The sequence below is a fragment of the Petromyzon marinus genome, chromosome 74, assembly GCF_048934315.1.
Source record: "Petromyzon marinus isolate PM22_M1 ecotype Great Lakes invasive population chromosome 74, UKy_Petmar_22M1.pri1.0, whole genome shotgun sequence".
NCBI lineage: Eukaryota > Metazoa > Chordata > Hyperoartia > Petromyzontiformes > Petromyzontidae > Petromyzon > Petromyzon marinus.
The window spans coordinates 8,298,231-8,321,745 of record NC_133740.1 but is presented as its reverse complement, the minus strand read 5'-3'; the positions used below and the strand labels follow the sequence as shown (position 1 = coordinate 8,321,745).

Below are 23,515 nucleotides of genomic sequence, written 5' to 3'. Positions count from 1 at the left end.
ACAACACGCACACACAACACGCACACACACACGTACACACACACAACACGTACACACACACACAACACGTACACACACACACAACACGTACACACACAAACAACACGTACACACACACACACAACACGTACACACACACAACACGTACACACACACAACACGTACACACACACACACGTACACACACACACAACACGTACACACACACACAACACGTACACACACACAACACGTACACACACACACACACAACACGTACACACACACGTACACACACACACACACCACGTACACACACGTACACACACACACAACACGTACACACACACACTTACACACACACACGTACACACAACACACACACACTTACACACACACACGTACACACAACACGCACACACACACACACGTACACACACACACAACACGTACACACACACACAACACGTACACACACACACACGTACACGCACACACACGTACACACACACACAACACGTACACACACACACACGCACACACACACAATACGTACACACACACACACTTACACACACACACGTACACACAACACACACACACACAACACGTACACACAACACGCACACACACACACGTACACACACAACACGCATACACGTACACACAAAGACAAAAATTCAGACATACATTCGCGCAAAGACACACGCACGCACGCAGAGAAATGCGCACGCACAAAGACACGCGCACACAAAGACACACACACAAAGACAAAGACACACGCACAAAGACACGTGCACAAAGACACGCGCACAAAGACACGTGCACACAGACAAAGACATATGCACACACAGACAAAGACACACGCACACACAGACAAAGACACGCACACAAAGACAACAACAACAACCGCCATTCGCCACTAAGTGGCGGTGACGTCACCACGACGCTTGTGCCAGGCCATGTGCACCTTGAGGCCACATGAAGTGTCGAACACCCGCTGGCAGGAGGTCACGGGGCAGACCCAGGTGCCACGGGCCGACTGAGTGAGATGATTGGCTGATGCACCACCTGTGCACCCTACTGTGCCAATCCGCTGTGCTTTAGTCACCCGGCACTCCGCTCGTTGTTGTGAGCATCGCTCCTCCGCCCTCCGTTGTTGTTGGAGGGCGACTACCTCCAACTGCCCAGTAGCGTCCTTCACGAGCCTCCTCCACAGAGGCCGATCTTGACACCGCTGGTACCAGTCATCGGCAAGTCCACTCAGCTCCACGTCCTCCTGTACCACGTCACTCCATATCTTCTCTAGCCCGTGCCGCGCCCGTTTAACCCCCTCGATCCGGCCGAACAAAAGCTGTTTCGGCATGCGGTGGCTGGGCATGCGGGCTACATGGCCCAGCCAACGCAGCCTTACCTGCCGGAGGAGCTCACCGATAGGACCGTGCCCAGATCTTTCAAGGATTTGTGAGCTCCTCACAAAACCCAGCCTGGTTAAACCCAGGATGGATCGTAGGCAGGCCAGCCTAAATGTTTCTAACCGGCGAAGATGTTCCATTAGAGGGGTCCACGTTTCGCAAGCATAAAGGGAGGGGATGACCGTGGCCGAGAAGACCTGAAGCTTAGTGCGGAGCGACAGACCAGGTAGCTTCTACACAGCGTTACGCAACCAATGAAAAGATATTGCCGCTCGACTGATTCGGAGTGAGACCTCTGCTGTTAAACTGGAGCCGGTCATAAGCACACTGCCCAGGTATGGGAAACTCTCCACTCTCTCCACAACTGCCCCATCACCGATTGGGAGTTGTGGGTGTGGAGTGTCCGATGGTACAAAATACCCAGGCAGGTACTTAGTTTTGGTGGGGCTGATGGTAAGGCCCCATCTCTTAGTGGCACGCTCCAGTCTCAGCAGCAACGTCTCCAACTCCTCCTCTGAATGAGCAGCTATTACCAAATCATCGGCATACATAACGTGGTTGAGCAATAGGGAGCCATCCCTTGACCGCACCCGGGCATCGATCAGCCTCCCATTATATCTGTACCAAATGGAGATTCCCCCGGTACAGCTATTGAAGGCTTCACGAACTACGTGGTCAAAATAGATGTTAAATAATGTGGGAGCCAGAGGACATCCCTGTCACCCCCCAAGGTGTACAGGGAATGGCTCTGACTCCCGGCCACGTAGTTTTACCCGGGCCCGCTCACCATCATGAAGGTCCTTAATGATCGTGAGCAGAGGGTCAGGGACTCCAAAAGCACAAAGAACAACCCAGAGCCCAGGCCTACTGATGGTATCATATGCCTTGACCAGGTCAATAAAGCAGAGATGTAGGTCTTGTTGGAATTCCCTACACCTCTGCTGTAGCAGACGGACAGAAAATATGGCATCTGTGCAGGATCGCCCTTTCCTGAAACCGAATTGGGGCTCCGCAAGCCTCTCCTCAGCGTGCCTGGCAAGGCGATGTTGAATAATCCTTGCCAGGACCTTTCCCGGCACACTGAGGAGTGAGATGCCCCTGTAGTTGTTACAGTCTGTGCGGTCACGAGCCACTGAGGCAGACTCCATCTCCTCAGCAACCCGCGACCACCACCCATCCTTGCAGCGCCTCACGGCTCTCCGAACCTCCGAGCGAAGGCTGCGGTAAGCCTCCTCATTCTCTGACGTGGGATTCTGTAGCCGATGACAGTGGGCCTGTCGCTTTTTCTCAACCATCCTGAACACCTCCTCTGTCAGCCAGGGTCTCTGGGGAGGTCTGGACCGCGTACCCAAAGCAGCCATTGCAGCTGCATGAGTCACAGTCCTAAACCTCGCCCATTTACCCTCGACATCAGGAGGAGTGGGGGACGATGCCAACCCCAGCCGCAAGCGATGATGAAAGTCTCGCTTGCAACTTTCATCAGCTAGCTGAGACCAGGCCATTTTAGGTTGGAATGGGGTCCTGGGTGTACACCATCCACCAGAGTGGAAGAATGGCAGGTGCATCTTACAGATGACTAGTCGATGGTCAGAGGGCAGATCAGCTCCACGGTAGGTCCTGGTGTCAAGGACATGGGCTCGCATCCGCTGGTCCGTCACGCACACAAAGGCACGCACACACGCACAAAGACACACGCACAAAGACACGCACACACAGACAAAGACACACGCACAAAGACACGCACACACAGACAAAGACTCACGCACAAAGACACACGCACACACAGACAAAGACACACGCACAAAGACACGCACACACAGACAAAGACTCACGCACAAAGACACGCACACACAGACAAAGACACACGCACACACAGACAAAGACACACGCACACACAGACAAAGACACACGCACACACAGACAAAGACACACGCACAAAGACACGCGCACAAAGACACACACAGACAAAGACACACACACACAGATAAAGACACACAGACAAAGACACGCACAAAGACACACGCACAAAGACACACACAGACAAAGACACACGCACAAAGACACGCACACACAGACAAAGACACAAGCACAAAGACACGCACACACAGACAAAGACACGCGCACACAGACAAAGACACACGCACAAAGACACGCACACACAGACAAAGACACACGCACAAAGACACGCGCACACAGACAAAGACACGCGCACAAAGACACGCACACACAGACAAAGACACACGCACAAAGACACGCACACACAGACAAAGACACACGCACAAAGACACGCGCACACAGACAAAGACACACGCACAAAGACACGCCCACCCGCAGACGCACACTCGCTCACGCGGTGCGCAAGGGGATGCAGGAAGAGGGGAGGAGGCACGTGCTCTGATTCGTCACCTGTCACGTGCCACGTGACGTCACCTGTCACGTGCCACGTGACGTCACCTGGCACGTGCCGCGTGACATCACGTGGTTCCTGCTGTTTCTCATCTGACACGTGCCGTCTATCATCTGGCACGCGCTGTGCGTCATCACATCGCACATGCTACGATTCGTCACCTGCCACGTGCTGTGATTCGTCACCTGCCACGTGCTGTGATTCGTCACCTGGCACGTGCTGTGATTCATCACCTGGCACATGCTACGATTCGTCACCTGCCACGTGCTGTGATTCGTCACCTGGCACGTGCTGTGATTCGTCACCTGGCACATGCTGCGCATCGTCACCTGCCACGTGCTGTGATTCGTCACCTGCCACGTGCTGTGATTCGTCACCTGGCACGTGCTGTGATTCATCACCTGGCACATGCTACGATTCGTCACCTGCCACGTGCTGTGATTCGTCACCTGGCACGTGCTGCGATTCGTCACCTGGCACGTGCTACGATTCGTCACCTGCCATGTGCTGTGATTCGTCACCTGCCACGTGCTGTGATTCGTCACCTGGCACGTGCTGCGCGTCGTCACCTGCCACGTGCTGCGATTCGTCACCTGGCACGTGCTGCGATTCGTCACCTGGCACGTGCTGTGATTCGTCACCTGGCACGTGCTGTGCATCATCACCTGGCACGTGCTACGATTCGTCACCTGCCACGTGCTGTGATTCGTCACCTGGCACGTGCAGTGATTCATCACCTGGCACATGCTGTGATTCGTCACCTGCCACGTGCTGCGATTCGTCACCTGGCACGTGCTGTGATTCATCACCTGGCACGTGCTGTGATTCATCACCTGGCACGTGCTGTGATTCATCACCTGGCACATGCTACGATTCGTCACCTGGCACGTGCTGCGATTCGTCACCTGGCCCGTGCTGTGATTCGTCACCTGGCACGTGCTGTGATTCGTCACCTGCCACGTGCTGTGATTCGTCACCTGGCACGTGCTGCGCGTCGTCACCTGCCACGTGCTGCGATTCGTCACCTGGCACGTGCTGTGATTCATCACCTGGCACGTGCTGTGATTCATCACCTGGCACGTGCTGTGATTCATCACCTGGCACATGCTACGATTCGTCACCTGGCACGTGCTGCGATTCGTCACCTGGCCCGTGCTGTGATTCGTCACCTGGCACGTGCTGTGATTCGTCACCTGCCACGTGCTGTGATTCGTCACCTGGCACGTGCTGCGCGTCGTCACCTGCCACGTGCTGCGCGTCGTACACCTGGCACGCGCCGTCTCTCGTCATCCAGCCCGTGGCACGTGCTGCGATATCATCACCCGGCACGCGCCGAGAATTCCTCACCCGGCACGCGCGGCAATCAGCTGGCAAGTGCTGCGCGTCGTCACCCGGCACGTGCGGGCACGCGGCACGTGCGCGGGGTGGGGGGGGGGGGTTGGGGGGTTGGGTGGGGGGTTGGGTGGGGGGTTGGGGGGGTCCTCTGTCACCTGGCAGGCGTCCACGCCCCCCGCGGCGTATCCGGCACACTGCATGCGCTGCGTCAGCCTGCCGGCGTACATGGCACGTGCGTTGCACGTGCTGAGGCCGATGAGTGGGATCTGTGCCTCCTGCATCGTGTTGGCCACGTCGCCTGCAAGCGGAGAGCGGCTGCGGCGTCAACGGCGGCGGTGGTGCCGGCGGCGGTGGTGGCGGCGGTGGTGGTGGTTGCGGTGGTTGCAGGTGGTGGCGGTGATGGCGACGGTGGTGGTGGTGGTGGTGATGGTGTGAAGATATGGGGGTGTTGGTGACTGTGGTAGAGCTTGTGATGACGATGGTGGTGGCGGTGATGGAGACGGTGGCGGTGGTGGTGGTGATGGTGTGAAGACATGGGGGTGTTGGCGACTATGGTAGAGCTTGTGATGACGATGGTGGTGATGGTGTGAAGACATGGGGGTGTTGGTGACTGTGGTAGAGCTTGCGATGACGATGGTGGCGGTGATGGTGGTGACGGTGGTGACGGTGGTGGTGATGGTGTGAAGACATGGGGGTGTTGGTGACTGTGGTAGAGCTTGCGATGACGATGGTGGCGGTGGTGGTGGTGACGGTGGTGACGGTGGTGGTGATGGTGTGAAGACACGGGAGTGTTGGCGACTGTGGTAGAGCTTGCGATGACGATGGTGGTGGTGGTGGTGACGGTGGTGATGATGATGGTGTGAAGACATGGGGGTGTTGGTGACTGTGGTAGAGCTTGCGATGACGATGGTGGCGGTGGTGGTGGTGACGGTGGTGACGGTGGTGGTGATGGTGTGAAGACATGGGGGTGTTGGTGACTGTGGTAGAGCTTGCGATGACGATGGTGGCGGTGGTGGTGGTGACGGTGGTGACGGTGGTGGTGATGGTGTGAAGATATGGTGGTGTTGGTGACTGTGGTAGAGCTTGTGATGACGATGGTGGCGGTGGTGATGATGATGGTGTGAAGACATGGGGGTGTTGGCGACTGTGGTAGAGCTTGTGATGACGATGGTGGCGGTGGTGACGGTGGTGATGATGATGGTGTGAAGACATGGGGGTGTTGGCAACTGTGGTAGAGCTTGTGATGACGATGGTGGTGGTGGTGACGGTGGTGATGATGATGGTGTGAAGACATGGGGGTGTTGGCGACTGTGGTAGAGCTTGTGATGACGATGGTGGTGGTGGTGATGGTGTGAAGACATGGGGGTGTTGGTGATTGCGGTAGAGCAGTGATGACGATGGTGGCGGTGATGGTGGTGGTAGTGGTGACGGTGGTGGTGGTGGTGGTAGTGGTGACGGTGGTGGTGGTAGTGGTGACGGTGGTGGTGGTGGTGATGATGGTGATGATGGTGTGAAGACACGGGAGTGTTGGCGACTGTGGTAGAGCTTGTGATGACGATGGTGGCGGTGGTGGTGGTGACGATGGTGGCGGTGATGGGAGTCGCCGCTCCTCACCTTCCTCCACCATCAACCCCCAGCCCGAGATCCAGCAAAGTGTCCCAGCGGCGAAGTCAGTCCCCGCCGTGGGGAGGCACACCGCCTTCACGTTGCCTGCGAGTGTGGAGGGGTGGCGGTGGTGGTGGTGGTTGTGGCGGTGGTGGTGGTGGTGGTGGTTGTGGCGGTGGTGGCGGTGGCGGTGGTGGTGGTGGTGGCGGTGGTGGCGACACAAAGACAAAGATCCCCCGTGGAGCCTTTAAACCGTGTTGGGGAAAGTGCCGCCGAGCGAGTAGCAGCGCCGGGCACGCTGCGCGATGGGCCGGCGGGGTGGCCCAGCACCGCGCGCGCCCGGCCGCCTTTGTCTTCCCGGCGGCGATGTTCACGGCGCGCAACCGTGCCGGTGTGCTCGTCTGAAGGCCGGGTCGACCTAGGGGAGAAGGGGGCGGGGGGGCGGGGGGGGGGGCCGGGGGGGGGGGCCGGGGGGGGGGCCGGGGGGCAGGGCCGGTCGTTGGGATGATCGCCGCCGGCGTTGGCGGCCATGCTCCCGTGCCGTCGGCGGCGGCCTCGCGGTTACCCACACGCACAAAGACAAAGGTGCCCCGTGTAGCCTCATGGTGGAGCTGCGGGCACGGTGGGGCGGGGCGGGAGGGGGGGTGTGTCACGTGGGTGACAGAAGGGGGGTGTGTCACGTGGGTGACAGAAGGGGGTGTGTCACGTGGATGAGAGGGGGGGGGTGTCACGTGGGTGACAGAAGGGGGGGAGGGGGGTGTCACGTGCGTCACAAAGAGGGGGGTGTCACGTGCGTCACAAAGGGGGGAGGGGGGTGTCACGTGCGTCACAAAGAGGGGGGTGTCACGTGCATCACAGAGGGGGGAGGGGGGTGTCACGTGCGTCACAAAGAGGGGGGTGTCACGTGCGTCACAGAGGGGGGAGGGGGTGAGGGGTTGTCAGGTGCAACACATAGGTGGTGGGGGGGAGGGGGGTGGTCACGTGTGTCACAGAGGGGGGAGGGGGGTGGTCACGTGTGTCACGTGAGAGGGTTCGTGTGGAGCCTCTTTTTCAGAAGCGACATGGCCATCACAATTGATAGCTCACAACGAAGCGCCTCCTCATCATCATCACGTGGACAGTTTATAGCAGCAGCAGCCAAATGCTCTGAACTCGTGGCACTGATTCTAAATGTGGAGGGACAGAGACGGAGAGACACAAACACCAAATCTACAGCAGCAGCAGCGGGCGTCAGGGTCGGGTAGAACCCACGAGCTTCTGTAGACCAGGCGAGGTAGTCAACATCTCATAGCCACCGTGATGATGAGAGAGACACAGACCTCCTGTAGACCATGCGAGGTAGTTAACATCTCATAGCCACCGTGATGATGAGAGAGACACAGACCTCCTGTATACCAGGCGAGGTAGTTAACATCTCCTAGCCACCGTGATGATGATGAGAGAGAGAGACACGCAGACTCCAAATCTACAGCAGCAGGTGTTGTCAGGGATGGGATCGAACCCACGATCTCCTGCATACCAGGCGAGGTAGTTAACATCTCATAGCCACCGTGATGATGATGAGAGAGAGAGAGACGCAGACTCCAAATATACAGCAGCAGCAGCAGCGGGCGTGAGGGTCGGGATCGAACCCACGACCTCCTGCATACCGGGCGAGGTAGTCAACATCTCGCGCGATCGTCACCGAGGACGAATCACGAAGACACAAAGACAAAGATCCCCCGTGTAGCCGCAACAGACTAAAGGGGCAAGTGCTGTTAGCGAGCAGCGCCTATGAAGGCCGGCACGGCACACGAGGTGGTGGGTGGCCAGCACCACGCCTGGCCGCCTTTGTCTCCCCCAGTGGCGATGTTTACTACACACTGCACCAGGTGCTCATTCGAGGCTGAGTCGACCCAGGGGGAGGCCCAGGACCGGTCCAGACAATCACTCACACACAGACACACTCACACACACACACTCAGACACACACACAGACACACTCACACACAGACACACTCACACACAGACACACTCACACACAGACATCAACACACACACAGACACCAACACACACACTCACACACACAGACACACTCACACACAGACATCAACACACACACAGACACCAACACACACACGCACACACACAGACACACACCGACTTAGACACTCACCTACACACACACACGCACACAGACACACACCGACTTAGACACTCACCGACACACAGACACACACACACACACCGACACACACCGACACACACACAGACACACACCGACACACGCACACACACACACACAGACACACACACACCGACACACACACACACAGACACACACCAACACACACACACAGACACACACACCGACACACACACACACACACAGACACACAACCCCACGGTGACATCGCCACCACCCCACTCACAGGCCCCCCGCGGGACGCTGGCGCCTCAAACCGCTGTCACCACCGCTACTCACCCCCCCAACACCGTCACGGACGCGACCTGCCCCCCACCCCCCCCCCCCCCCACAGGCCCGTGCCCCCCACGTCGCTCACTCGTGAAGGTGACGGGCGAGGCGAGCTTCATGAGGGCGATGTCGAAGTCCTGCGTGGAAGCGTCATAGTTCTTGTTCACGTAGATGAGCTGCACGGCCGACTTCTGTGCCGACGCCATCTGGTTCTGGTTGAGGAAGCCGGCGTAGACGACCCAGTTGGACGCCTGGTTGTAGTTCTTCCTGGGGGGGGGGGCGGGGGGGTGGGGGTGGGGGGTGGGGGGCTTCGGTCAACCGGCATGGTGAGCGTGGGAGTGTGGTGGCGGTGAGCGAGAGTGGTGGCGGTGAGAGTGGTGGCGGTGAGCGTGGGAGTGGTGGCGGTGAGAGTGGTGGCGGTGAGCGTGGGAGTGGTGGCGGTGAGCGTGAGAGTGGTGGCGGTGAGCGTGGTGGCGGTGAGCGTGAGAGTGGTGGTGGTGAGCGTGGGAGTGGTGGCAGTGAGAGTGGTGGCGGTGAGCGTGAGAGTGATGAGCGTGAGAATGGTGGCGGTGAGCGTGGTGGCGGTGAGCGTGGGAGTGGTGGCGGTGAGCGTGAGAGCGGTGAGCGTGAGAATGGTGGCGGTGAGCGTGGTGGCGGTGAGCGTGGGAGTGGTGGCGGTGAGCGTGAGAGCGGTGAGCGTGAGAATGGTGGCGGTGAGCGTGGTGGCGGTGAGCGTGAGAGTGGTGGCGGTGAGCGTGAGAGTGATGAGCGTGAGAATGGTGGCGGTGAGCGTGGTGGCGGTGAGCGTGGGAGTGGTGGCGGTGAGCGTGAGAGCGGTGAGCGTGAGAATGGTGGCGGTGAGCGTGGTGGCGGTGAGCGTGGGAGTGGTGGCGGTGAGCGTGAGAGTGATGAGCGTGAGAATGGTGGCGGTGAGCGTGGTGGCGGTGAGCGTGGGAGTGGTGGCGGTGAGCGTGAGAGCGGTGAGCGTGAGAATGGTGGCGGTGAGCGTGGTGGCGGTGAGCGTGGGAGTGGTGGCGGTGAGCGTGAGAGTGATGAGCGTGAGAATGGTGGCGGTGAGCGTGGTGGCGGTGAGCGTGGGAGTGGTGGCGGTGAGCGTGAGAGCGGTGAGCGTGAGAATGGTGGCGGTGAGCGTGGTGGCGGTGAGCGTGGGAGTGGTGGCGGTGAGCGTGAGAGTGATGAGCGTGAGAATGGTGGCGGTGAGCGTGGTGGCGGTGAGCGTGGGAGTGGTGGCGGTGAGCGTGAGAGCGGTGAGCGTGAGAATGGTGGCGGTGAGCGTGGTGGCGGTGAGCGTGGGAGTGGTGGCGGTGAGCGTGAGAGTGATGAGCGTGAGAATGGTGGCGGTGAGCGTGGTGGCGGTGAGCGTGGGAGTGGTGGCGGTGAGCGTGAGAGCGGTGAGCGTGAGAATGGTGGCGGTGAGCGTGAGAGTGGTGGCGGTGAGCGTGGTGGCGGTGAGCGTGGTGGCGGTGAGCGTGGGAGTGGTGGCGGTGAGCGTGGGAGTGGTGGCGGTGAGCGTGGGAGTGGTGGCGGTGAGCGTGGGAGTGGTGGCGGTGAGCGTGGGAGCGGTGGCGGTGAGAGTGGTGGCGGTGAGCGTGGTGGCGGTGAGCGTGGGAGTGGTGGCGGTGAGAGTGGTGGCGGTGAGCGTGGGAGCGGTGGCGGTGAGCGTGGTGGCGGTGAGCGTGGTGGCGGTGAGCGTGGGAGTGGTGACGGTGAGCGTGAGAGTGGTGGCGGTGAGCGTGGTGGCGGTGAGCGTGAGAGTGGTGGTGGTGAGCGTGGGAGTGGTGGCAGTGAGAGTGGTGGCGGTGAGCGTGAGAGTGATGAGCGTGAGAATGGTGGCGGTGAGCGTGGTGGCGGTGAGCGTGGGAGTGGTGGCGGTGAGCGTGAGAGCAGTGAGCGTGAGAATGGTGGCGGTGAGCGTGAGAGTGGTGGCGGTGAGCGTGGTGGCGGTGAGAGTGGTGGCGGTGAGCGTGGGAGTGGTGGCGGTGAGCGTGGGAGTGGTGGCGGTGAGCGTGAGAGCGGTGAGCGTGAGAATGGTGGCGGTGAGCGTGAGAGTGGTGGCGGTGAGCGTGGTGGCGGTGAGAGTGGTGGCGGTGAGCGTGGGAGTGGTGGCGGTGAGCGTGGGAGTGGTGGCGGTGAGCGTGGGAGTGGTGGCGGTGAGCGTGAGAGTGGTGGCGGTGAGCGTGGGAATGGTGACGGTGAGCGTGGTGGCGGTGAAGAGCGGTGGTGGTGAGCGTGGTGGCGGTAAGCGTGAGAGTGATGAGCGTGGGAGTGGTGGCGGTGAGCGTGGTGCCGGTGGCGGTGAATCGCGGTGGCGGTGAAGAGCGGCGGCGGGCCCGCGGCGGGCGACTCACTGGCTCACGCAGTGTGCCGCCGTCACCAGCCACCCCGGAGCCACCAGGGATCCGCCACAGGCGTGCGAGCCCTGGAAGTGGAGGCTGACCTGCCAGGGCCAGCGGCCCAGGGCCGAGTTCACGCCGCCCACGATGCGGTTCACCACGGTGCTCTTGCCGCAGTCTGCACGCACAAACGGGGACGGCCGGGGGACACGCGAGGGGGGTGGGTGGCCAGCGCCACGGCCCCGGCCGCCTTTGTCTCCCCAGTGAAGATGTTTACCGCGCACACCGCAACGGGTGTGCGCATTTTGAGAGGAACGAGTCGAGCTGGGGGAGGCCCAGGACTGGTTCGGGCAAGCGCCACCGGCGTTGGCCGCGAGCGGGGGATCGAAATCCGGACGTAGTGCAGCGGCGCGCTAACCGCTGTGCCACCACTCACTCACACGCGCACACACACGCACACACACACACGCACACACACACACTCACACACCCACAAGCACACACACGCACGTGCATGCACGCATGCACGCGCACGCACACACGTGCAACAACAACCGCCATTCACCACTAAGTGGCGGTGACGTCACCACGACGCTTGTGCCAGGCTATGTGCACCCTGAGGCCACGTGAAGTGTCGAACGCCCGCTGGCAGGAGGTCACGGGGCAGACCCAGCAGGTGCCACGGGTGGACTGAGTGAGATGACTGGCTGATGCACCACCTGTGCCCCCTACTGTGCCAACCTGCTGTGCTTAAGCCACCCGGCGCTCCGCTCGTTGTTCTGAGCGTCGCTCCTCCGCCCTCCGTTGTTGTTGGAGGGCGACTACCTCCAACTGCCCAGTAGCGTCCTTCACGAGCCTCCTCCACAGAGGCCGATCTTGACACCGCTGGTACCAGTCATCGGCAAGTCCACTCAGCTCCACGTCCTCCTGTACCACATCACTCCATCTCTTCTCTAGCCCGTGCCGCGCCCGCCTAGCCCCCTCGATCCGGCCGAACAAAAGCTGTTTCGGCATGCGGTGGCTGGGCATGCGGGCTACATGACCCAGCCATCGCAGCCTTGCCCGCCGGAGGAGCTCACCGATGGGACCTTGCCCAGATCTTTCAGGATTTGTGAGCTCCTCACACAATCCAGTCTGGTTAAACCCAGGATGGATCGTAGGCAGGCCAGCCTAAATGTTTCTAACCGGCGAAAATGTTCCATTAGGGGGGTCCACGTTTCGCAAGCGTAGAGAAGGGAGGGAATGACCGTGGCCGAGAAGACCTGAAGCTTAGTGCGGAGCGACAGACCAGGTTGCTTCCACACAGCGTTACGCAACCGATGAAAAGATATTGCTGCTCGACTGATTCGGAGTGAGACCTCTGCTATTAAACGGAGCCGGTCATAAGCACACTGCCCAGGTATGGGAAACTCTTCACTCTCTCCACAACTGCCCCATCACCGATTGGGAGTTGTGGGGGTGGAGTGTCTGATGGTACAAAATACCCAGGCAGGTGCTTAGTTTTGGTGGGGCTGATGGTAAGGCCCCACCTCTTAGTGGCACGCTCCAGTCTCAGCAGCAGCGTCTCCAACTCCTCCTCCGACTTAGCAGCTATTACCAAATCATCAGCATACATAACGTGGTTGAGCAATAGGGAAGCCATCCCTTGACCGCACCCGGGCATCGATCAGCCTCCCATTATATCTGTACCATATGGAGATTCCCCCGGTACAGCTATTGAAGGCTTCACGAACTACGTGGACAAAATAGATGTTAAATAATGTGGGAGCCAGAGGACATCCCTGTCGCACCCCAAGGTGTACAGGGAATGGCTCTGACTCCCGGCCACGTAGTTTTACCCGGGCCCGCTCACCATCATGAAGGTCCTTAATAATCGTGAGCAGAGGGTCAGGTACTCCAAAAGCACGAAGAACAACCCAGCGCCCAGGCCTGCTGATGGTATCATAGGCCTTGGCCAGGTCAATAAAGCAGAGATGTAGGTCTTGTTGGAATTCCCTACACCTCTGCTGTAGCAGACGGACAGAGAATATGGCATCTGTGCAGGACCGCCCTTTCCTGAAACCGCATTGGGGCTCCGCAAGCCTCTCCTCAGCGTGCCTGGCAAGGCGATGCTGAATAATCCTTGCCAGGACCTTTCCCGGCACACTGAGGAGTGAGATGCCCCTGTAGTTGTTACAGTCTGTGCAGTCCCCCTTCTTAAAAAGGGGGACCACCAGGGCATCCTTCCAATCCTGCGGAACCCGTCCAGTGGTCCAGACCGTTGTTATGATGTCATATAGGGCAGTCTGTGCACAAACGCCACCCTCCCTCAGCATTTCGCTTGGGAGATCATCTCTGCCTGCTGCCTTTCCTGGTCTCAGACTCCGGATTGCCTTCAGTACTTCCTCAACAGATGGCACCTCAGCCAGCCACTCACAGGGGGTGACTTCTTCCAATATTTGAGGCACCGCAGCCTCAGCAGGGTCATCCTCACTTTGTGCCACGATGTTTTCCTGGCTGAGGGATTTCCCTCCCCAGGACCTCACAGAAATGCTCAGCAAATCTGCAAACCTGTTCCTGGGGGTCGGAGATTGGATCACCGTTTTTTCCCCTAATGATGGTAATAGGTGTGGCGCTGCAGGTTACTTTTTTGATGGAGTTAAATAGAGATTTGTGATCATGGGCCACTGAGGCAGACTCCATCTCCTCAGCAACCCGCGACCACCACCCATCCTTGCAACGCCTCACGGCTCTCCGAACCTCCGAGCGAAGGCTGCGGTAAGCCTCCTCATTCTCTGACGTGGGATTCTGTAGCCGATGACAGTGCGCCTGTCGCTTTTTCTCAACCATCCTGAACACCTCCTCTGTCAGCCAGGGTCTCTGGGGAGGTCTGGACCGCGTACCTAAAGCAGCCATTGCAGCTGCATGAGTCACAGTCCTAAACCTCGCCCATTTACCCTCGACACCAGGAGGAGTTGGGGACGATGCCAATCCCAGCCGCAAGCGATGATGAAATTCTCGCTTGCAACTTTCATCACACACAAGCATACACAAACCCACACACGCACACACATGCACGCACACACATGCACGCACACACACACAGACACTACTGGATGAGAGATGCTCTATCCACTGGTGGACTGCACACACTACTCACCGATGCACTTGAGGCTGATGCCCTTACCCGATGGACACGAGGATCTGCAATCAAATAAAAACAAAGACAGAGATCCCCCGTGTAGCCTCAACAGACTGGAGGGGCAAGTGCTGTTAGCGAGCAGCACATGTGAAGGCCGGCACGGCACACGAGGGGGTGGGTGGCGAGCACCACGCCCGGCCGCCTTTGTCTCCCCAGTGGGGTTGATTACTACACACCGCACCAGGTAATCGTCACCGGTGTTGGTGGCCGTGAGCGGGAATCGAACTGGGCAATCTTCTCATTCGCTCACCCCCCCCCACCCACCGACTCACCCACTCACCCATCCAACGACTCACCCACCCAACGACTCACCCACTCACCCACTCACCCACTCATCCACCCACCCACTCACCCACTCATCCACCCACCCACTCACCCACCGACTCACTCACTCACCCACTCACCCACTCACCCCACTCACCCCCTCATCCACCCACCCACTCACCCACCGACTCACCCACTCACCCACTCACCCACTCATCCACCCACTCATCCACCCACCCACTCACCCACCGACTCACCCACTCACCCACTCACCCACTCATCCACCCACCGACTCACCCACTCACCCACCCACCGACTCACCCACTCACCGACTCACCCACTCACCCACTCACCCACTCATCCACCCACCGACTCACCCACTCACCCACTCACCCACCCACCGACTCACCCACTCACCCACTCACCGACTCACCCACTCACCGACTCACCCACTCACCCACCCACCCACTCACCCACTCACCCACTCACCCACCCACCCACTCACCCACTCACCCACTCACCCACCCACCGACTCACCCACTCATCCACTCACCCACCCACTCACCCACCGACTCACCCACTCACCCACTCACCCACCCACCGACTCACCCACTCACCCACTCACCCACCCACCGACTCACCCACTCACCCACTCACCGACTCACCCACTCACCCACGGACTCACCCACTCACCCACTCACCGACTCACCCACTCATCCACCCACCGACTCACCCACTCACCCACTTACCCACTCAACGACTCACCCACTCACCCACCGACTCGCCCACTCACCCACCCACCCACCGACTCACCCACTCACCCACCCAACGACTCACCCACTCACCCACCCACCGACTCACCCACTCACCGACTCACCCACCCACCGACTCACCCACTCACCCACTCACCCACTCACCCATCCACGGACTCACCCACCCAACGAATCACCCACTCACCCACTCACCCACCCACCCACCGACTCACCCACTCACCCACTCACCGACTCACCCACTCACCCACTCACCCACTCACCCACCCACCCACCCACTCACCCACCCACCGACTCACCCACCCACCCACTCACCGACTCACTCACCCACCCGCCCACCGGACTCACCCACTCACCCACCTACCGACTCACCCACTCACCACCCACCCACCCACCGACTCACCCACTCACCCACCCACCCACTCACCACTCACCCACCCACCCACCCACCGACTCACCCACTCGCCACCCACCGACTCGTCCACTCGCCCACCCACCGACTTGCCCACTCGCCCACCTACCGAATCACCCACTCACCCACCCACCGACTCGCCCACTCGCCCACCCACCGACTCACCCACTCACCCACCCACCGACTCGCCCACTCGCCCACTCACCGACACCACCCACTCACCCACCCACCGACTCACCCACTCACCGACTCACCCACTCACCGACTCACCCACTCACCGACTCACCCACTCACCCACTCACCCACTCGCCCACCCACCGATACGCCCACTCGCCCACTCGCCCACTCACCGACACCACCCACTCACCCACCCACCGACTCACCCACCCGCCGACTCGCCCACTCGCCCACCCACCCACCCTACCGCCTTACCCACCCACCCACCCACCCTACCGCCCACCCACCCACCCACCCTACCGCCCTACTGCCCACCCGCCCCACGCTGGGACCCCGACTCCCCAATGCCACCACCGCCCTCTCACCGCGGCACCACCGCGGTGTGCACCCCCAGGTCGAAGTTGGTGTCCGTGCGGTTGCCCAGCGCCGTCACGGCCTGCTGCAGTGACGCCTCCACAGAGGAGAGCGACGTCTCGGAGTGGGACGCCACCCCGCTGGGGTCGGGGGGGGGCGAGGGGGGGAGGGGCGGGTGGAAGGGGGGGAGGGGCGGGGCGAGGGGGTGGACACGTTTGAGAATCAGCTGCTTCAAGTTGATTTTGTTTGCACCATCATCAAAGTCAAAGTCAAAGATCCGTCCCCCCCCTGTCCCTCCAGCTGTGACAGACTCCAACTATACAACAATACAACAATACAACTATACAACAATGCAACAATACAACAAGACAACAATACAACAATACAACTATACAACAATACAACTATACAACTATACAACAATACAACAATGCAACAATACAACAATACAACTATACAACAATGCAACACTACAACAATACAACTATACAACAATACAACTATACAACAATACAACTATACAACAATACAACAATGCAACAATACAACTATACAACAATACAACTATACAACAATACAACTATACAACAATACAACAATGCAATAATACAACACTACAACAAAACAACTATACAACAATACAACTATACAACAATACAACTATACAACAATACAACTATACAACAATACAACTATACAACTATACAACAATACAACTATACAACAATGCAACTATACAACAATACAACTATACAATACAACAATACAGCAATGCAACTATACAACAATACAACAATGCAACTATACAACAATACAACAATGCAACTATACAACAATACGACAATATGACTATACGACTATTAAACAATGCAACTATACAACAATACAACAATGCAACTATACAACAATACAACAATGCAACTATACAACAATACGACAATATGACTATACGACTATTAAACAATACAACTATACAACAATACAAATATACAATAATACAAATATACAACAATACAACAATGCAACAATACAACAAGACAACAATACAACACTACAACAATACAACTATCCAACTAAACAACAATACAACTATACAACAATACAACTATATAACTATACAACAATACAACTCTACAACAATGCAACAATACAACAATACAACTATACAATACAACAATACAGCAATGCAACTATACAACAATGCAACTATACAACAATACAACAATGCAACTATACAACAATGCAACTATACAACAATACAACTATACAATACAACTATACAACAATACAACTATACAATACAACTATACAACAATGCAACTATACAACAATACAACAATGCAACTATACAACAATGCAACTATACAACAATACAACAATATGACTATACGACTATTAAACAATACAACAATACAACTATACAACAATACATATATAGAACAATACAAATATACAACAATGCAACTATACAACAATACAACAATACAACAATGCAACAATACGACAAAACAACTATACAACAATACAACTATACAACTATGCAACAATACAACAATACGACAATACAACAAAACAACAATACGACTATACAACAATATAACTATACAGCAATGCAACTATACAACTATACAACAATGCAACTATACAACAATACAACTGTACAACAATACAACTATACAACAATACAACTGTACAACAATACAACTATACAACAATATAACTATACAACAATACAACTATACAACTATGCAACAATACATCTATACAACAATATTTATATTTGCATGAGGGAAGGCCCCCACCGAGCCTTGTAACTCTTTGTTAGAAGCGACCTGGATATCATAAATAATAGTTACCACCACCACAGCTAACACCATCACCACCACCGCTAACACCACCACCACAACCGCTAACACCACCACCGCTAACACCACCGCTACCACCACCACCACTGCTAACACTACCACAGCTAACACCACCACCACCGCTACCACCACCACCGCTAACACCACCACTACCGCTAACACCACCACTACCGCTACCACCACCACCACCACCACCACCGCTAACACCACCACCACCACAGCTAACACCACCACCACCACTAACACCACCACTACCGCTACCACCACCACCGCTAACACCACCACTACCGCTACCACCACCACTGCTAACACCACCACTACCGCTACCACCACCATCACCACCACTGTCACCACCGTCACCGTCACCACCACCACCGCTACCACCACCGTCATCACCACCGTCACCACCACCGCTACCACCACCACCGCTACCACCACCACCGTCACCACCACCGCTACCACTGTCACCACCACCGTCACCACCACCACCGCTACCACCACCGTCACCACCACCGTCACCACCACCGCTGCCACCACCACCACCACCACCGTCACCACCACCGTCACCACCACCGCCACCACCACCACCGCGGCGTCCGTACCTGCTGGCGCTGAATCCGAGCTGCCGGCAGGCGACGGCGTCCAGAGAGCTGTGCCAGCCGTCGGCGCACACCGTCCTCCACAGAGCCTCGCTGCCGCTGAACACCTGAAGCAGCGCACTGGGTCCACTTACCTGCACTGCTTGCAGCGGGGAAACGCGTCACACACGCAGCACACCGCACCGTGCACACCGCACCATACCACACACACCACACCACACACACCACACACACCACGCACAGCACACCACACACACCACGCACACCACACACACCACACCACACACAGCACACCACACACACCATACCACACCACACCACACACACCACACCACACACACCATACCACACCACACACACCACACCACACACACCATACCACACACACCATACCACACACACCACACACACCACACCACACACACCATACCACACCACACCACACACACCATACCACACACACCACACATACACCACACACACCACGCACACCACACCACGCACACTACACCACGCACACCACGCACAGCACACACACCATACCACACCACGCACACCACACCACACACACCACACACACCACGCACAGCACACCACACACACCACACCACACACACCATACCACACACACCACACACACCACGCACACCACACCACGCACACCACACACACCACGCACACCACACCACGCACACCACACCACGCACACCACGCACACCACACACAACCACACCACACCACGCACACCACACCACGCACACCACACCCCCCCCACTCATCCCCCCCCACCCCCCCCACACTCACCCCCACCCCACACTGACCCCCCCCACACTGACCCCCCCCCACTCACCCCCCCCACACTCACCACATCCTATCTCGTCTCCGCCCCCCCCCCCACACTCCCCCCCCCGCACACTCACCCCCCCCCCACACTCACCCCCCCCACACTCACCACATCCTATCTCGTCTCCACCGCCGGCGGCGTCCACCTTGGCGTTGCAGCGCTGTGCCGCTGGGTACGAGGTGCTGGGGTCACCCACGGACGACGCTGAGCCACTGCTGCCAGAGGACCCGGGGGAGGAGCTGAACGACTTAATGTTGTTCACTGGTGGACAAGAGAGAGAGAGACGTTCACTGGTGGACAAGAGAGAGAGAGACGTTCACTGGTGGACAAGAGAGAGACGTTGTTCACTGGTGGACAAGAGAGAGAGAGACGTTGTTCACTGGTGGACAAGAGAGAGAGAGACGTTGTTCACTGGTGGACAAGAGAGACGTTGTTCACTGGTGGACAAGAGAGATAGAAAGACGTGGTTCACTGGTGGACAAGAGAGAGACGTTCACTGGTGGACAAGAGAGAGAGAGACGTTGTTCACTGGTGGACAAGAGAGAGAGACGTTGTTCACTGGTGGACAAGAGAGAGAGAGACGTGGTTCACTGGTGGACAAGAGAGAGAGAGAGAGAGACGTTGTTCACTGGTGGACAAGAGAGAGAGACGTTGTTCACTGGTGGACAAGCGAGAGAGAGAGACGTTGTTCACTCGTGGACAAGAGAGAGAGACGTTGTTCACTCGTGGACAAGAGAGAGAGACGTTGTTCACTGGTGGACAAGAGAGAGAGAGAGACGTTGTTCACTGGTGGACAAGAGAGAGAGACGTTGTTCACTGGTGGACAAGAGAGAGAGAGACGTGGTTCACTGGTGGACAAGAGAGAGAGACGTTCACTGGTGGACAAGAGAGAGAGAGACGTGGTTCACTGGTGGACAAGAGAGAGAGAGAGAGACGTTGTTCACTGGTGGACAAGAGAGAGAGACGTTGTTCACTGGTGGACAAGCGAGAGAGAGAGACGTTGTTCACTCGTGGACAAGAGAGAGAGACATTGTTCACTGGTGGACAAGAGAGAGAGAGAGACGTTGTTCACTGGTGGACAAGAGAGAGAGACGTTGTTCACTGGTGGACAAGAGAGAGAGAGACGTGGTTCACTGGTGGACAAGAGAGAGAGACGTTCACTGGTGGACAAGAGAGAGAGAGACGTGGTTCACTGGTGGACAAGAGAGAGAGAGAGAGAGACGTTGTTCACTGGTGGACAAGAGAGAGAGACGTTGTTCACTGGTGGACAAGCGAGAGAGAGAGACGTTGTTCACTCGTGGACAAGAGAGAGAGACGTTGTTCACTGGTGGACAAGAGAGAGAGAGAGACGTTGTTCACTGGTGGACAAGAGAGAGAGACGTTGTTCACTGGTGGACAAGAGAGAGAGAGACGTGGTTCACTGGTGGACAAGAGAGAGAGACGTTCACTGGTGGACAAGAGAGAGAGAGACGTGGTTCACTGGTGGACAAGAGAGAGAGAGAGAGAGACGTTGTTCACTGGTGGACAAGAGAGAGAGACGTTGTTCACTGGTGGACAAGCGAGAGAGAGAGACGTTGTTCACTCGTGGACAAGAGAGAGAGACGTTGTTCACTGGTGGACAAGAGAGAGAGAGAGACGTTGTTCACTGGTGGACAAGAGAGAGAGACGTTGTTCACTGGTGGACAAGAGAGAGAGAGACGTGGTTCACTGGTGGACAAGAGAGAGAGACGTTCACTGGTGGACAAGAGAGAGAGAGAGACGTGGTTCACTGGTGGACAAGAGAGAGAGAGAGAGACGTTGTTCACTGGTGGACAAGAGAGAGAGACGTTGTTCACTGGTGGACAAGCGAGAGAGAGAGACGTTGTTCACTCGTGGACAAGAGAGAGAGACGTTGTTCACTGGTGGACAAGAGAGAGAGAGAGACGTTGTTCACTGGTGGACAAGAGAGAGAGACGTTGTTCACTGGTGGACAAGAGAGATAGAGAGAGAGAGACGTTGTTCACTGGTGGACAAGAGAGAGACGTTGTTCACTGGTGGACAAGAGAGAGAGAGAGACGTTGTTCACTGGTGGACAAGAGAGAGACGTTCAAAGAGAAATAGAGAGAGACGTGGTTCACTGGTGGACAAGAGAGAGAGACGTTCACTGGTGGACAAGAGAGAGAGATAGAGAGACGTTGTTCACTGGTGGACAAGAGAGAGAGACGTGGTTCAATGGTGGACAAGAGAGAGAGAGACGTTCACTGGTGGACAAGAGAGAGAGACGTTGTTCACTGGTGGACAAGAGAGAGAGAGACGTTGTTCACTGGTGGACAAGAGAGATAGAGACGTTCACGGGTGGACAAGAGAGAGAGACGTGGTTCACTGGTGCACAAGAGAGAGAGACGTTGTTCACTGGTGGACAAGAGAGAGAGACGTTGTTCACTGGTGGACAAGAGAGAGAGAGAGACGTTGTTCACTGGTGGACAAGAGAGAGAGACGTTGTTCACTGGTGGACAAGAGAGAGAGAGAGACGTTCACTGGTGGACAAGAGAGAGAGAGAGACGTTGTTCACTGGTGGACAAGAGAGAGACGTTCACTGGTGGACAAGAGAGAGAGACGTGGTTCACTGATCGACAAGAGAGAGAGAGACATTCACTGGTGGACAAGAGAGAGAGACGTTGTTCACTGGTGGACAAGAGAGACGTTGTTCACTGGTGGACAAGAGAGATAGACGTTTACTGGTGGACAAGAGAGAGAGAGACGTGGTTCACTGGTGGACAAGAGAGAGAGAGACGTTGTTCACTGGTGGACAAGAGAGAGAGAGACGTTGTTCACTGGTGGACAAGAGAGAGAGAGAGACGTTGTTCACTGGTGGACAAGAGAGAGAGAGACGTTGTTCACTGGTGGACAAGAGAGAGAGACGTTGTTCACTGGTCGACAAGAGAGAGAGAGACGTTGTTGACTGGTGGACAAGAGAGAGATAGAGACGTTGTTCACTGGTCGACAAGAGAGAGAGAGAGAGAGACGTTGTTCACTGGTGGACAAGAGAGAGAGAGAGACGTTGTTCACTGGTGGACAAGAGAGAGAGAGACGTTGTTCACTGGTGGACAAGAGAGAGAGAGACGTTGTTCACTGGTGGACAAGAGAGAGAGAGAGACGTTGTTCACTGGTCGACAAGAGAGAGAGACGTTGTTGACTGGTGGACAAGAGAGAGATAGAGACGTTGTTCACTGGTGGACAAGAGAGAGAGAGAGAGACTTTGTTCACTGGTGGACAAGAGAGAGACGGTGTTCACTGGTGGACGAGAGAGAGACATTGTTCACTGGTGGACAAGACAGAGAGAGACGTTGTTCACTGGTGGACAAGAGAGAGAGAGAGAGACGTTGTTCACTGGTGGACAAGAGAGAGAGATAGAGAGAGACGTTGTTCACTGGTGGACAAGAGAGAGAGAGAGACGTGGTTCACTGGTGGACAAGAGAGAGAGAGACGTTGTTCACTGGTGGACAAGAGAGATAGAGA

The 23,515-nt window shown here is 56.8% G+C and overlaps 1 protein-coding gene across 1 annotated transcript in view; it reads right to left on the bottom strand.

Moving 5' to 3' along the window:
• Window positions 1-23,515, bottom strand: part of LOC116958227 (transmembrane protease serine 3-like) — a 34,232-nt gene that overhangs the window by 7,159 nt on the left and 3,558 nt on the right. Inside the window, exons 3-10 of the mRNA XM_076056070.1 lie at window positions 20,126-20,278; window positions 19,177-19,312; window positions 16,721-16,849; window positions 14,691-14,734; window positions 11,567-11,729; window positions 9,286-9,464; window positions 6,751-6,846; window positions 5,292-5,434 (exon numbers count right to left, since the gene is read on the bottom strand). Coding sequence (XP_075912185.1) covers window positions 5,292-5,434; window positions 6,751-6,846; window positions 9,286-9,464; window positions 11,567-11,729; window positions 14,691-14,734; window positions 16,721-16,849; window positions 19,177-19,312; window positions 20,126-20,278 — 1,043 coding nt within the window. The remainder of the gene's footprint in view (window positions 1-5,291; window positions 5,435-6,750; window positions 6,847-9,285; window positions 9,465-11,566; window positions 11,730-14,690; window positions 14,735-16,720; window positions 16,850-19,176; window positions 19,313-20,125; window positions 20,279-23,515) is intronic.